The sequence below is a fragment of the Marmota marmota genome, unplaced genomic scaffold (assembly GCF_001458135.2).
Source record: "Marmota marmota marmota unplaced genomic scaffold, marMar, whole genome shotgun sequence".
Lineage (NCBI taxonomy): Eukaryota > Metazoa > Chordata > Mammalia > Rodentia > Sciuridae > Marmota > Marmota marmota.
This window is the reverse complement of record NW_025999926.1, coordinates 228317-245970: the sequence shown is the minus strand read 5'-3', so window position 1 is coordinate 245970 and position 17654 is coordinate 228317. Positions and strand designations below refer to the sequence as shown.

Here is a 17654-nt window from a genome sequence, read left to right as displayed (position 1 = left end):
CAATATTTGTGAATCCTATATTTGCAAATTCACCTGTTAAAATTTACTTGGAATCTCCAAACCAACAACTCTCTTTACATATACAGTGTCAGAAGATGGGCATGTGTAGTGTTGTGGTGAAGAATTCAAGTTATCTGACACTCGTGTTCTTAGCTAAAGTTGAATAAGTCACTGTTTCAGCTCAGATACTGTTAACAAGTACCCTTTTCATGGACGTTACTTATTGCCACACTTTTCTTGTTTTGGTGATTCTCTTGGTGATTCTGATATTTAAAATGGCTCCCAGTTGTAGGGTTGAAGTGCAAGAAGACTATGAAGTACCTTGAGAAACCCTGTGTCAGAGAAGCTTCTTTCAGGCATGAATTTTAAGGGCTGCTGGCTATAGGTTCAGGATGAATGAGTAAACAATATGTATTATGTATTAAACAAGGTGGCTTTACACAGAAACACACTTAAAACAAGGTGTTTTAAGTGTGACAAAAATGTTGTGACTAGAGGCTCACAGAAACCTAATCTTAACCCTTATTTGCCTCAGTAGCATAGCTTAGCATTCCCATGTCAGCATTTGTAGCAATACTTGGTAGAACATAACTATGGTGAATGAGAATTGAGTATACTTTAGATCTCTAAAATGATCCAATTTAACTCAATAAAAAAGACAGCACAATACGAAATTTTTAAAAAGTAAATGTTAAAACAGTTATATGTACAGGCATGTAATCCATCTGTTATACACTGGTCTGACTGTACATACAAACTCCTGGGGAAATGTAGATATTCTTCCCTTGGTGGCTTTAATTTGAAATCTTGTTTTCATTAATATGGTTCATTAGTCAAAAATGTTTTTCTCTTTATTTTCAGGCTTAGGTGGGTATTAATCTGTATCTTTTCTAATTATTTCACTGGTTTAAAAGAACACAATCTAATAATCCATTAGAAGCTGATATATGCATGTTTGTCTACAGATATTTTTTCTCTAATGTACAATTAATTTACCCATATAATTTGAATATAATCAGTTTCATGACTGAATTAAATATAGCAATCAGCTACTACATTTTTATGTACATGACGGGAACAATAGTTCTAAAGTCTTCCTCTGACTTATGTATCTGTTCTTGGGTCAGAATCACACTTCTAATTATAAGTTTAATTACTAAGACCATTTTTCTGCTGAAGCTACAGAAATAATACATAAAATATATAAGCTGTTTTGGTGCCCCATATGACAAGTTTTTGATAATTTGTTTTTCATTGTTGAAATTTTACTGGCTATTCTTGCTAACCAATGTTAAACACGGGAGGGGGAGTTGAAGGGGCTGGATGTCCATCAACTATGAATAAACTAATTTGGGGAGAATTATATCTTCTCAACACTGCTCTTTCCCATTCTTTAATATGAATGAGATATTTTATAGTTTCTAAAAATCATATTTTAGAAAACATTTAATAATATCACAGTGCTAGCACAGAAACAGAGAAATCAGCTAAACTTACTAACAGGAAACTCAGGATCAAACATTAGTTGCATCATGTAATCTTTACATGATCAATACTTACACATATTTGGTCTGTTCTCATATTTTTGTTTCACTGTATATTTGTTCATCAGCAATACCTTTTGATCATACCCATGTAACATACAGTTTTAGTACCTTTTGGCCCATCACCTCCTCCACATTATCCTATCAGGTCTTTGATACTCTCAAGAAATAGGGAGAAGAAAAATACATTTCTTGTGCTCTACAACACAGAAGTGAGCTATATTCTAAGAAGTAATGAAAACTTACATAGTAATAATAATAATATATAAGTAATATGTAAAGCCTTTATTTTGAATTCAAATGCAAGTAAAACACCACATTAACAGAATAAAGGAAAAAAAAAAACACGTGACAAGTTAATGCAGAAAATGCATTTGACAAAATCTAACAACTTCTCATGATAAACACACTCAACAAATTAGGAATAGGAAGGAACTTCCTCAACTTGATAAAAGGTACTTATGAAAAATAGTTAACATCATTCTCAATAGTGAAAGAGTGAAAGCTTCTCCTCCCAGATTAGGAACAAAACAAGGGTGTCCACTTTCAACACTACCAGTCAATATCATGGTGGAAATTCTAGCCAGAATCAGCAAGGGGAAAAAAGGGCAGGGGAATCCAAATTGAAGGAAGAAATAAAACTCTCTCTCTCCAAACATGACATATTACATACTGAATTAGATCCACAAAACAAAAACATTATACAGTGAATACATGTATAGAAATATCATGTTACTCCATTAATATGTACAATCAGTTGTAATTCCACAAGCATGCAGTAAATAATCCAAAAAAAAAAAAATCACATTTATAATAGAATCAAAAAGAATCAAACACTCAGTGGTAAATAATGAAAGAGGAGCAAGGCTTACTCACTGAAAACTACAAAACATTAATCAAATAAATCATAAAAGAGATAAATAAATGGAAATATATCCCACAGATCAAAGACTTAATATCCTTAAGATGGCAACATGTTCCAAAGTAATCTACATATTCATGCAATCCTATCAAAATCCCACGGCATCATTTTACAGAAATGGAAAAACTTATCCTAAAATTCAAATGGACTTTCAAGAGGCCCGAAATAGCTAAAACAATCTTTCAAAACTTATTTTAAAGCTACAAAAGTTGAGACTTTTGATGAATGTAATAAAATTGAGAGTCTAGAAATGAACTTATGAATCTTTGATCAATTGATTTTTCACAATAATGCCAAAACCATTTCATGGGAAACAACTAGTCTTCAACGAACAATGCAAAATAACTAGATAACCATATGCAAAGGAATAAAGTTGAATCACTACAGCATAGCATATAAAAAATTAACTCAAAATAAACCACAGGCCTAAAAATGAGTGAAAACTATAAATTCTTCAAAGGAAAAAAGGAGTACACCTACATGGCTTTTGATTAGACAAAAGATTTTTAGATATGACACAAAACAGCTAACTTGTACCACATTAAAATTAAAAATTTTGTGCATCAAAAGACAATATCAAAAAGTAAAGCAAAACTTCATATAATGGGAGAAGATATTTGTAAATAATATATATGATAAGGGCTAGTACCCAGAACATAAAAAAGGGCTCTTATAATTTAATAACAAAAAGACAACCCAAGCAAAAAATGGGCAAAGCATTTGAACAGATATTTCTCCAAAGAAGATAAACAAAAATGGCCCATAAGTACCTGACAACAGGCTCAACACATTAGTCTTTTGGAAAATGCAAATCAAAACCACATGAGGTACTACTTCATACTACGATGGCTAAGAAAAGAAACAAATCAACCTAGAAAATAAGTGGTGGTAAAAATGTGGAGAATCAGAACATTGCTGATGGGAACATAAAATGGTGCAGTCACTGTGGAAAACAGTGTGACAGTTCCTCAGGAAATCAAACAGTTTATCCTAAGATCCTGCTTATGGCAGCCCTACTCATAATAGACAAAAGATAGGAAAAAACCCACAGTCATTAAAAGATGAACAGATACAATGTGGTATATATTCACACAATGAAAGATTAGCATTAAAAAGGAATCAAGTATATGACACATAGCAGTAAAATGTATGTGAACTTTGAAAACATAGTAGTGAATGAAGTCAGCCATATTTAAAAGGTCTCATGTTGTATAATGCCGTTTATAGAAAGAATTCTGACTAGGTAAATCCATAGAGACAGAAAGTAGATTGGTGGTTGCTAGGAGTTAGAGAGAAAAGAATGTAGACTGCTTAATAGGTATGGATTGTTTTGAAATTTGATGGAGTTGATGGTTGTACAACATGGTGAGTATACTAAATGCCATTAACCTGCAGACTTAATTTTTTTTTTTGGTGGTGTTGGGGGAGGGTCAAACCCAGGGCCTAATGCATGTCGGGCAAGAGCTCTACCACTGAGCCACATTCCTAGCCTGACCTGTATACTTTAAAATGCCAGTTTTATGTTATGTGAATTTTACTTTGATATGGAAAATCTCAATGATCATGGTTTCTAAAAACAGTACATTGCTTTCAAGGTTATAAAGTTGAATTTTACAACATACATATTATTTAATTTGCATGAAATTCAATAAAGATCAAACTAATTTAAAGAAATGAAAAGCATACCAATGGTTGCATGGGACTAGAAACAGATACTGACTACAAAGAAGCATGAGAGAACTTTCTGGAATGATGGAAATGTTCTGTACCTTGGCTGTGGTGGTGGTGATGATGAGGTATATAAATCATTAAAATTATCAAACTGTATACTAAGAGTTGGTGCATTTCATACACATCAATTGTGCCTCAATAACATGTTTAAAAAAAGAACTTTTTAAAACAATTGTTGCTGTGGTGTTATGGATTGAACCTGGTGCCTTGTGCATGCTAGACAAGTGCTCTATACCACTAGGTTATATCCCCAGCCCTTTTAAAATTTTATTTTGGGACTGGGCCTAAGTTTCCTAGGCTGGCCTGGAACTTGTGATTCTCCTGCCTCAGTCACATGAATAGCTGGGATTACAGGTGTGCAACGCTGCAACCAGCAATAAAGTTGCTTTATAAAAAGTTAAGTTTTGATTAAGTTTTAAAGCCCAATGTTAGTATTTAAGTAATCTGCCTCCCTTGAATGATCAAAATATCCTAGATACCTACTGTACAAAGCAGTGTAGATGTCACACATTGAATGTGGTTATAAGCAAAAGGCATATCTGCCAAACTATCCAATACTAAAATAATTCTAAATAATGAATAAATGAATAAATACAAAAAAATGAATAAACACGTTGCTTACCAATTCTGGAAGAGGACAAATAGTTCCAGTATTCATATACAATCCTTCTACTACAATGAAACGTCGAGTTACACGAGCCTTGCGAGGATTCTTAAAAAGAGAACCAGGCATCTTAAATTTCAGTAATTCCAAATAAAAAAATCTGTTACATACTCCCTACAAAGTTCACCTCAAAGCTCAATGTCTGAGATCCTGTTTGTTTTTTTTTTTCCTCAGACGTGTTTTCCACTCACAGCACTGACTAGGGGACCTCACACATACTTACAGCACTTGAACTGTGCTAAAAAGCACAAGGAAACCCTCTGACTCCAGAGTGACTGGGATGGGACCCAAGGAAACTGGAGAGACTTGAGAATGCTTTATATCATGATGAAGCACTGATTCCTGGGCTACATGGGTAAAGACTACTGATCAGATCAGATGGCTAGGATTTGTGCATTTCCATGTCTTTAATTTTTGCCTAAAAGAAAAAGAACCATAATGAAGATGATGATGATGATGAACAGCATCATCATCAAGCAGGGAGAGGTACAGATGGTACAAGAATGGCAGGATGCTGGTAACAATGTTGGGAAAAGGAATGGGAGAAACTGCAGCTCCCAAGAGCAATGCAACTGTTTCCTTTTGTGTGCATGGCAATTTTTCCACAATCAAAAGTTATAACAAAAACCACAAACTCTGATCTCCCTCACATACCAAAATATAGCAAAACCCTTGTCCTTCCTCACTCTCCCACTGACCTGTCACTGGGTCAAGTAAACTCAATTATGACCTTGGTCCAATGATGTTGAAGGTTGGGTGGTGATGGAGAGCCTATTCAAATAATATATATCTCCCAACACCCTGCTCACAGCAGGTCACTATGAATCCTTCACATGGTAAGAATCTGTAGATGCTTCAGGTGTGTTTGAATGAAAAAATACTGGTGGCCACAGATAAGAGTTAGAACTCACTTCCTACTCAAAAGGTTTCTTGCCTCTAGACATTTGCTCCCTTGGACAGTTAGAAACTCAAGTATCAGCAATGCTTTAAGGGGGCAGTTTAGGCAGTTGAGGTCCAGCAAATTATACATCACTAAGGTTGTTCAATCTTGTCATTCAGTCAACTCAAAACAGAATGCTTCTCAGATAGCAATATAGATCTACCAGGAGTCACTGATGAAAAGAGGTCACCTTTATTTCACCATGGTGGCAGGCATTCTGCCTTAAAAAAATGTTCTTTTTTACCTTTTTTTTGGGCTGGACTAGGAATTAAACACAGGGTCTTGTACATGATAGGTAAGTGTTATTCTACTGAGCCATACCTCCAGCCCAAGTATTTTCTTAGGATTTTAAAATATTCATGTAAGAGTCATAAGAAATGAAAAAATATAAAGAAAAAAAAAAGAATTTAAAAATTAGCTATTTACATCACTTAATGATAATTTTTATTTCTTTGTATTATGTCTACTACTTTGTTCAAAGTTAGAATTATATTGCAATAATTTCAGAAACTGATTTTAAAAATATGTTATGACCATTTCTAGATTATTTAGTATTACTTAAAATATGATTTTAATGGAGATATTCTACTTTGTGGGAATAACACAAATAATCTAACTATTCTAATGTTGGAGTTAAGTAGTTTCCCTCATTTTGCTTTTTGATTGGAAAAAACAAAACAAAACAAAACAAACCCCACCTATCTTTAACACCATTTCTGATTATTTTCTAAATGTGATACCCCACATATGGGTCAAAGGGGAATCTAAGAGGATATCTAAGTGGAATATATTTGCCCACTTACCTTCTAGGAGGTAGGTGCCAATTTAAACTCTTCCCACTGTTATAGGAGCATCCTTTGTTTCAGTACACCTATGTGGGCACTGCTTAAAAAAATGTGCCATAATTTGAAAAACTAAATCCTTTAGGCTATTTCCTTAATCATACTGCAGTAAGGGTATTTTTCACTTGCACAGTATGTGTAAGTAATCCTTCTATGAAATTTTATTTTTTATTATTCATAAAAACTTCCATGGATTAGAAATCTTATAAAATCTGACATCTTCCAAATCTGTACAATATTAGCTAAACAAAATAATCTACAATACACTGAATTCTTGGTCATACTTTCCAAGGCAGTATTTTTCAATCTGGTGGCCAGCATGTTATTACTAAATAAGAATAATAGAGATCTTTTTACAACCTATAGAAAGAAATTCAATGAAATGGCTTCAAGTTTAGAAATTTCGAAATTTCTCTGTAGCGTTTTTGTTTGTTTTACAGTACTAGAGACTGAACCAAGAGACACTTTACCACTGAGTTACACCCACTGCCCTTTAAAAAAAAAAGTCTATTTTTTGAGACAGAATCTCACTAAACTACTGAGGCTGGCCTTGAACTTATGATTCTTCTGCCTCTGCCTCCTGAGTGTCTGGGATTATAGGTGTGCGACATTGGGCCCAGCTTCCCTGCAGATTTTTCTAAACTGATCCTAAACAAAGATGACAGAATCCTAAATAAACAAAGCAAATATTTGGGAAAATGGAAATTAACACAAAATTGAAGAATGTGATGTGCATTTTCATCTGTTATTCTAGTTATGAATGAGTCAAGTCACATCTGCAAAGTCCTCTTGAAATAGTTGAGATAAAGGACACAACATTCAGGCTCCCAGAACAGTCCACCTATTACTATGTCCTGCTACAGGGCCACAGACCAGAACTACTCTTTCCATTCTTGTCATCATGGGAAAAATAAATTATAATCCTAATAGTGATGCTTTGAACATACTTCCTCTGTGCCATTCTCTAATTAGAAACCAATGAGGCAAATACAAACCACCACCACCAGGGGCTATTCAAGTTCCTGGGACAAAGGACTGAAAACAGGGCTGCAGGTTGTAGGCAGTCCAACTACAGGGCAGTCCTTTCCCACAGGCAGCAGCTGCTTACTGCTCCAGGGTAAGGATGGGGTGGGGAGAAAGGGTCTTACTTGGTTCATAAATAAATTTACATCTGCTGGCATTCTTTCCTCCATGTAATTGGTACGTGATTTATTCTGATATAATAAGCCTATTTTGAATCCACTAGATACACGCCCTAATGAGTTTTGGTGGTACTATACAGAGTTGAGAGTGTGTATCTCCCCCATTCACTAAGTGCAAACTGTCCCTCAACCCCCTTAATTTTGCTGTATATTATTATGGCATTGACAAAGCAATTACAATCAGTCTTGGCTCTCCAACACGAAATATATTTAATAAGCAGGAACACATCTAACTTAATATCCAAATGTGATCCGCAGGCAAGTTTTCAATGACAAATTACCATTTCATATATAATTTAGCTGGTTAGAAAGTACAAAAGAACTGTATAATTTTCTTCAAAAGAATCATACCTTTTGATCTTCGATCTCTTGTTCTTTTAGTAGTCGCTCCAGGTCAGCTACATCATTATGCTTAAATAACTTAATGTCACTACGTGATGCTTGTAATCCTTTCTGAATAGCAAAGCAAGCAGCTCTATCTCTGCAAGGGAGAGAGGTTCACCAAATTGGGGTTAAAGGGCCTTGTCAACATTCTCAGGAAAGGAATGCTTGCTTTTGTGAGTTAACCAATCTCCAATTGTTAACTGGAACACAGCAAATAAAACATGTTTGAGCATTCATATGTCACTGTTTGCTCTTCACTCTGCAAGTCCTTGTCACACAATTATCACATTTAATCTATTCTAAGAAGCGCATACTTGCCAAATTCTAACCTGAGATCAGGATGCACATATCAAATGACTCACAAGCTTGCTCTTTCTAAGAAATACACAACATATTGGTGCAACTCACCATCAGTGTCATCTCTGATGTGACTGTTATTCTGCTATATTTTCTCATGAGAAGCAACAGTGGTAGCCCAGCTGGACAGAAGGATTCTGAACAATAACCACTTAACTATGACCAAACATTATAGGAAAAAACTATAGCTCCAACCTCACTCAAACCAGCAGAGACTGAGAAGGGAACCTCGACTTGACCCTTGAGGGGCTATAACAAAGTATCCCAAACCCTCCCAGGGGGCCATCAGAAAAGGATAAGAATTGAGCTGGGACTTTCATTGTTAGCTGGTAACAAGAGGACCCTGTCCTCCCCACTGTGGTGTTGGCAGAGACCACATGGGGTGCATAAAATTCCATCTCAGTATTGGGGCACCCTCCTGGTTTTTGCTTGGGTGATGCCAGACGTCATTTAGGGAAAAATCAGTACTGTCTTCATCACCCAGCAGTAATGAAGAAACTTCCACCTCAGATGTTAATGGAGGCCAAGCAGGAACCTGGGATGGGACACCCTACCAGCAGTAATAAGGAGGCAGTCCCCCACTCCTTCCCTTGTTAGAATAGTGTCAGAGAAAGCCAACTGAAAGAGTTGGTTTAAAGAAGGTATACACTATAGAGGCATAATATGACATGCTCAGATTCCAATTAAATATTACTTATACCAAGAATCAGAAGAACTTATATAGAATGAAGGAAAACAAATGTTAATACTGAGGTGAAAGAGAAAACAAGATCATCTGACAATTATCTCAGAATATCCAACACAAAAATGTTTCAATGAGCAATTATTAACATGCCTGCAAAAAGTGAAAAAATTGGAAGCCTCAGTAGAGAAAGAGAAGTCATAAAGAAGAATCCTGAGAAGATATTAGTACTGAAAAACAAAACAAGACTTTATTGAACGGACAGGAAAGAATCAGCGAATGGAAAGATGTACCAATAGAAATGAATCACGGTGCACAACAGAAAGAAAATAGGCTAGGAAGAAATGAGCAGAGATTCAGGGATCTGTGGGAGTATAATAAATGATGGAATATTTGTGTCACTGGAGTTGTAGAGGGAAAAGGGAAAAAAGGTGGGACTAATAAAAAGGTTCTCAAAGAAATAATGTCTCAAAACTTCCCAAATTGGACAAATGGCTTAAACCTATAGACTAAAGAAGCTGAGCAAAGCCCGGAACAGTAAACCCAAATAAATAGATGCCCAAACACACCATAGTCCAATTCCTGAAAACAAATGATCAAGAAAAATATCTGAAAGCAGCCAGAGAAAACAGACTTGGTAGAGTGCACAAATCTCAGTCTGATTTCTTTTCAGTGCTTATAAACCTGTAATGACCTCAATATTTTAGTTAATCTAAAAACCGGAATATGAAATAAATAAGTGAACACAGACAACAGACTGAAGGAATAGACTTAAGTTGGTGAATAACCTTTGTGCTGAAATTTTCTGTGTGAGAAACATCATCACCATTCACTGAATGAAAGGAAATGAAGCACTGTGCCTGATGGATTTGTCAAGATCAATTTATCAAACACCATTTTTACCTTTAGCATCCCTACATTCAACTGAATTTCAGGCAAAAGTATTATATTTAAAATTATGCAGAATTGGAGGCCGAGCAACATGGCAAGATCCTCTGAGTAAGATCTTCCAGCAATTGTCTCCCCAGATTCTGAATTTACCAGTTATTCATAAACTAAACTATTATCACCAAGAACTACGGAAGCAAGGTAAGGCGAGAGACTACAGGGCTTACTTTTAGTGTAACAAAATGAAAAGACACTGAAGAAAGCAGGAAGGAAGGAGTTACTAGAGAATCACCCCTTCCCTAACTCCAAGCAGAGAGAAACTTCCTGCGTCGGGGAGAGACAGGGAATTAAGTTTAGGCCTTAGACTTGAAACACAGTTACCAGGCCCACCATGATGAAACCCGGTACCAGAAAGAGTCCCATTACCCTTACCACCAGGGAAAACCTCTGAACTGAACCTATGGACCTGCATTAGCCAGGCTGCAAAGAGACTGCCTTCTGCCACCCCTCCTCCAAGCTGGGGTGGCAGGCTTAGAGCAAGACTCTGCCCCTTGAGGAGTAGGGCATGAAAGCTGGCATAGAAATGTTCTGAAGTGGGAGTGCCAGGCCTGCTATGTTAAGACTCAATGCTGGGTAGAAACCAAAGACCTCATTCACAGGCCAGAGCTCGAAGATGAGTGACTGAGACACACCTCTGCCTCAGGTGGAGACCCATGTGCCAGTGGGATAGGCTAAAGTTTTAGCCTGCATCACTGCCAGTATTGAAGTAGGCCTGAGGCACATTCCCCATGCTCCCAGATTGTATATGTCCCTGAAGCTGTGAGACTTTGGTGTGATCCAGTTCAAGTGTCAGCCTTGGTGTCTGAAGAACTGTCTTTACCACCCCTTCCTCAATCTTGGGTAGTACAGCTACTGCTGGGCCAGTGCTCAGAGATGGCACTCCAGATTTGCCTAAGGACCAGGTAGAGAAGGACATGCTGATTGGTGATATAGACTTGTGCAAATGAAAAGACACACTGAAGTCTTGGTATGTCCTTTAGACTGTGCAGGTCCTTATGGCTCAAGAAACTAGAAAAACACACATGCGAAGAAAACACACACACACACACACACACACACACACAATCAATTAAACACATAAGTGGCTCTTTGAAAAGATAGACAAACCCTTAGCTAAAAAAAGGATAAGACTCAAAAATCACAGACAAAACAACCAAAGAGGTGAAAGATCTTTACAAGGAAAACTATAAAACAGTGGTGAATGAAATTAAAGAGGATACCACAAAGTAGAAAGACATCCTATTTTCAAGGACTGAAAAAAAAAATCAATATTATTAAGATGTATATGCAATCTAAAATCATCTATAGATTCATTGCAATCCCTAAAAAATACAAAGACATTCTTCAAAGACAAGAAAAAAAAATATTTATATGGAACCACAAAAATCCCCAAATGGACAAAGCCATCTTGAGCAAAAGAACAAAGCAGGAAGAACCATACTATTTAACTTCAAAATGTACTACAAACCTACAGTAACTAAAATAGCATTGTATCTGGTGTATAAGCAGATATACTAGACCAGCGGAACACAACGGAGAGGCTATAAGTAAACCCATGTTTCTAGGGTCAAATGATTTTGGACAAACACACATTAGAGAAAGGATAGTCTTTTCAATGAATGGTGCTAGGAAAAAGTGGATATCCTCATGCAGAAGAATAAAGTGAAACTCCATCTCTCACCAGTTACAAAAACCAACTTATAATGGATTAAGGATTTAAAGACCAGAGACTGTGAAACTATTAGAACAAAACAGGGAATATGCTTTAGGATATCTGAATGGTTAAACAATTTTTTAGATGAGGCCTCAAAAGCACAGAAAACATACGCAATAGACAAACAGGATCACATCAAACTAGAAGCTTCTGTACAGCAAAGGAAAACAAGAAAAGTAAAGAGACAACCTACAGAATGGGAGAAAACACATGTGTTTCCTCAAAAACCTAAAAACAGCTGGGCATGGCGGTACATGCCTGTAATCCCAGCAGCTCAGGAGGCTGAAGGTTCTTGAGTTCAAATCCAGCTTCAGCAACCGCAAGGTGCTAAGCAACTCAGCAAGACCCTGTCTCTCACTAAAATACAAAATAGGGCTGGGGATGTGGCTGTGGTCAAGTGCCCCTGAGTTCAATTCCCACCCCCCCACCGCCACCCCCCACCAATAACTAAAAACAGACCTGATCCAGCAAATCCCACTCCTGGTTATTTAACCAAGGGAAATGAAATCAGTCTGTTGAAGAGACACCATGCACTCCCATGTCTACTGCAGCATAATTTACAATAGCTAAGAGATAGAAACAACCTAAATATCCATCAGCTGATAAATGGATTTTTAAAATGTGGTACAGTTGGGTATGGTGGCACATGCTTGTGAATCTACCTTCTTGGTAGGCTGAGGCAGGAAGATTGAAAGTATAGATAAGTCTGGGCAACTATCTGAAAATAAAAATTAAAAAGGGCTTGTGTGCAGTTCAGTAGCAAAGTACTTGCCTAGTATGGGTTTGATCCTTAGTACTATAAAAGGAAAGAAAAAGAAAGAAAAGAAATGTGCCACATAGAAAATGAAGTACTATTCAGCCATAAAAATATGAAATTCTGTCATTTGTGGCAATCTGGATGGAAATGAAGATAACTACGCCAAATGAACCAGGCAGAGAAAGACAAATACTATATGATTTCACTCTTCTGTGGAATCTAAAAACATTGGGAATGGGAAATTCAGAGTAGAATGGCAACTACAAGATGACAGAAAGAACAGCAAGGAGGGAGAGAAGGGGAAAGTTTGGTCAATGGATACTGAGTTACAGTTAGATAGGAGCAAGAAGTTCTGGTGTGATTATAGACAGTAATTATGCACAGTATATTTCAAAACAATAGCTAGAAGAAAGCACGTTAAGTCTTTACCATAAAGAAACCATAAGTGCTTGAGGGGATAGAAGTTTAAATTGCTTTACACAGTACATAATGTTTACACATACTGAGATATCACACTACCCCCAATCAATATGGACAATTTATATTTTTATGAATCAGTCAAAAATAGATCATGTAGAAGAAAATAAACTGTCTAATGATTCCCTGGAAGCAAAAAAGACACTAGGTATAGTGCATGGAAGGATATGTAGCTTAGGTTTCCCACCAGTTAAAACTCAAAACATAGAATTTATTGAATCTGATAAAGGAAGCTACAAGTTCACTTCTTCTGGACTTAAACTCAAAAACGAATTAATAGTGGGTCCTTGATTAAGTGGTAAATAGATGACATTGCAGTTATCTCTAACTCTGCTTTTATGGAAAACAAAGAAACACTGTTTAAATCAATGGCTTTCTAGTTAGTGGTGAGTCCTTCATAGCATTTAATTTTAATTAAAATGCCCAACTAAGCCTTCCTCGGTGCTCCAGGTTACTGAAGGGTTCTGGTGAGGATTGGGTCACATATGCCTTCAAAAACCCTAGGGAGCCTCATCTCTGTAGCGGGTGCAGTGGAAGGTTCTGCCACTGCACAAGCAGCACCTCCAGTGGTGAGTGCAGGACAGTGCAGGGTCCAGGCAGGCCAGGCTCCAGCATTCAAGTACTCAGACCCCTCTTTTTTTTGTTCATTTATTTATTGAACTTATATTTAATGAATACTATTAAATGATAAATGTGATCCTAAGCAATGGGCTTTCAGCAAGAAACAGAAGAAAATAATCAAAGATATAAAATTATTAACTGTTATAAGAACTAGAAAAGAAGAGTGGAGAGAGAATGTCTCTTCATGCTTGAGGGGAATGAAGGACAGGCAGTGGGAATGTCAGTGCATCGATTCATAAGGATATCAAATTCTTTCTGGCAGGGGTTTTGACCTGCTCTGAGAAGTTGAGCAAAGCTTCCCAGCAGAGCAGATATTATGAATATAATGAGCAGGAAATAAATAGATGACAAGAGGAGGGAACAGTATTCCAGGCATGGGGACTGCAGGTACAAAGAACTTGAGGGGAGAGGAAACCAGTGTGTAAGGCTAATGAGGAGGCTACAGCTCAAATATCTGGGGGGAAATGGTTAAAAGGGGAAAAAAAAAAAAAAAAAGCCTGAAAAGGTAGTTCACATCTTCTCCTTGCCAGCCTTTGCATTTCTAGTGACAGCAGTATCATGCACCCAGGATCTGCTGTGGGCAGTAAGGACATTTTCAATTTATGGCTCCTATGTCCTTAAATAAACTCTAAAGCAAGATTAGCAGAGATCTGAGTTTGGGATGGATGGGTGATGAGAAGTGACTGCCAGGCAGAATGAGCAGTGTGAGACCGTGACATGGACTCAGGAGGGTACCACAAGGCCACAGAACTGAACAGGGAGGGCAGGTGTTATGCCTCATCTAAATGTAAATAAATAAAATCTCAATAGCAGATGACAACTAAAACCTTCAAGCATCCTTGAGTAAATGTCTCATACCCTTTGTATATTTCTTTACAAATAAAAAGAAACTTCCTATTACAGTATGTAGAAAACTTCCAATGGAAGAATTCTCTGAGACGGTCAACATTTCAAATTCTGACTAGAAGTACAAGTAAAGCTGACTTACACAAATACAATGTCTCCTCTCTTAGAGTAAGCAGGAATCGCACTGGCTATGGTGGAAAATCCATATGAATATATAATGGCTTCTTCAGTCTTCATAAATTTTGCCAGGCGCTCTTCCAAATCCAAATGAACATCTATTTCAACAAAAAAGTTGGATAAGTTAAAACTGTCTTATAATGATTGATCCTTCCTTTACACTAAAAAATAAAGAAAGGAACATAATAGCTTAATTATTAACACTTTCACCTTATGGATAAAATCTATTTTTTAAATAATAAACCATAAAAGATATATTAAAATAATTCTAGGCCAGAAGCACTTCTGAAAAACACGAAATTAACATCAACTACCTTCCTATCTATAAATGTGTGACAGAGGCAATTTTGCTTTTATTTCACTCTACTGTAGGAATTCCAGATCCACTATCTACTTTAACTTCCTGGAGCAAAAACACTGTAACATTACACCAAGTCCAAGGCACCCGATCAAGCACCTTCTAAGAGAGATGTTAATATTCCGTCTTTTTGCATTTTAGAGAAAGGACCTGTAAACTCTGCAGGAGATGGTAACATGTATTAGCAATTCAGTGACGATGTCTTTCACAATCTGTGTTAGTATTCTTTGTGGCATCTGCCACCTCTTTGTAGGATTGGGCTTCTGTCTGAATTTCTTAAGAGTATACCGGGAAATACAAGTTTATAATAACAAAAGAAACAGGATACCTCCACAGAAGTAGCTTATGAAGAATGTTGATGTAATGATGAGATAATTTATAATTATTAAACTGACCTGTTTTTATTTCCCTCTTAAATCAGGGTTCCTTACAGCTGTGCCATGAGGCTTCATGTCCTGGGATGAAGGACAGCAATGCTTAGAGTGAACAGTCTACCAACTGCCTTTGATCCTTAGAACTTCAAAGTAGTTTTACAATGAGACATTATCAAGGAGAGAAATGAATTTTTAAACATTCCTTTTGCTCTTTTAACTGCAGCAGGACCCACATCTGGAGGACTAGATCACAGTTTTCCCATTTGCTCTGTGCAAGAAGCACTTCTGACACAGGAAGGAAGAAGCTGGGTCCTGCCAGCTCTGAGGGAGAAAGGAGGGGGTGATAAGAGATCGCAGAGACAGATTTTTGAGATGGTGGAAGAGGAAGCTGTGGTATGTTCACTGAGGGGAAGTCTGAACTAGGGGCAACAGCAGGGGCCAAGACATTTCCACGTGAGGGACGTTTCCAAGTGGTAGAGAGTGCAGATAGCTGGCAGGGCCCATTCTAGTAATAGACTTCTTAAAAGGATGTTACAGAATTGTAAAAATGAAGTCACATTCCAGTCAAGTCATGATTAAACATAAAGCATGCTTCTCTTCATTTCATTTCAACTTATACAAATGGAATCTAGAGTCATGAAAGAAACACATGAAATATTCAATTTCCATTACCAATAGAGTTATCTTCAGACTGGATACTTTTTCTTATGTCAACATTAAACAAACGTGGGATTTTACAATAACATTAAGTTTAGTGGACTAGATCCCAGTTGAGCCAAGTAGGGGATATTGTAACATTACACCAAGTCCAAGGCACCCGATCAAGCACCTTCTAAGAGAGATGTTATTAGCGAAAGGTTTCAGGCAAAACCTGGCTGCAGAGCGAAGAGTAGTTGAGGACTGAAGAGTTCAAGCAGCTGAGTAAGGGTTAGTTTCAGGGAGGTCATCCCTCACATCCCAGTGTTATCTCCCAGCCACTTCTCACTTTGCCACCAAGCAGGCCCCAAGGAAGAGGCCTCCTTCAATTATATTGCCTCTGATGGGGAGAATCTACCACAAACCTCCCCAAGTAGTCAGCAGATGGACTGCCCAGGACATGGTGAACTGCTTTCATTTGACATCCCAATTTCAAAAAAGAAAATCATGTTATGGACACAGACACCTTGTTTTTGCTAACTATAAAAGGGATTTTACATCATTCTATAGACTTCTTAGCTCTAAATGATCCTGACTGATGAGTGATGAGACTGTAAAGCTGAACATCATTTTGTTTCAGGGTTTCAGAGTGAGTGAGTGAGTGGATGAAAACTGGCATTTTAGGACTACCCCATCATTACCTGCACTCATAACTGTTTCTATACAGGTGCTGTAAGGTAGCAAGAAAAACCTTCAAACTATAAATCAACACCTAAGTACACAAGTTTCAGAAAGACTGGGCTTTCCTTTTATCTAAAGATCCTGGGTTTGGCAGATATTGGCCTTGCAGAGCAGGTTCTGTGACAGGGTGACTGCAGAACTAGTTTCTCTTGATGCTACTTTGTGCAATGAAGAAATTCTCAACCCAAGGGAGGGGAGACAGCAAGGAGGAAAACCGTCAGGGAGCTGTTCTTTGACTTCTGATGTTCATGTCTTCTGTGAACAAATGCATTTCAGCAATTGATACTGCAGCTCTGGATGGAACAAAACTCAAGCACTGCATTCTCAAAGTCACAGCAGCAGATGCCACTGCAGAAGGTGCTCCAGAGAGTCTCTACAAGACTCAGAGCACTGGGCCCACTTTCTCACACTTGCTTATCTTCATGTCTAGCTCCCAGATCAGAGGCCCTGGCAACCAAGGCCACCATGAAGTTCAGATTACAGACAGGCCTTGGGGTCCCCCGTCACCTGGTGTGCATCTGGGAAAACCAAAACTGCGCTTTGCCTCTCAGTGCCTCAGCCATATGGGATAATAGCTAGCCCTTCCTCAAAGGGATGTTAAATTCACATGGGTTAATGCCAATAAAGAACAGTGCCTGGAATGGAACAAGCAGGATGCTATGTAAGACTTTGCTCAATTAAACCGGTACCTGGAGAAGAAAAGGTTTTCTTTTAAAAGGGAAAACCCGGTTACAGTT

At 37.5% G+C, this 17654-nt stretch overlaps 1 protein-coding gene across 1 annotated transcript in view; it reads right to left on the bottom strand.

Annotated features, from left to right (window-relative positions):
* Sptlc1 (serine palmitoyltransferase long chain base subunit 1) overlaps positions 1–17654 on the bottom strand; it is a 58894-nt gene that overhangs the window by 18350 nt on the left and 22890 nt on the right. Inside the window, exons 5-7 of the mRNA XM_015503978.2 lie at positions 14774–14906; positions 8197–8326; positions 4820–4909 (exon numbers count right to left, since the gene is read on the bottom strand). Coding sequence (XP_015359464.2) covers positions 4820–4909; positions 8197–8326; positions 14774–14868 — 315 coding nt within the window. The 5' untranslated portion in view covers positions 14869–14906. The remainder of the gene's footprint in view (positions 1–4819; positions 4910–8196; positions 8327–14773; positions 14907–17654) is intronic.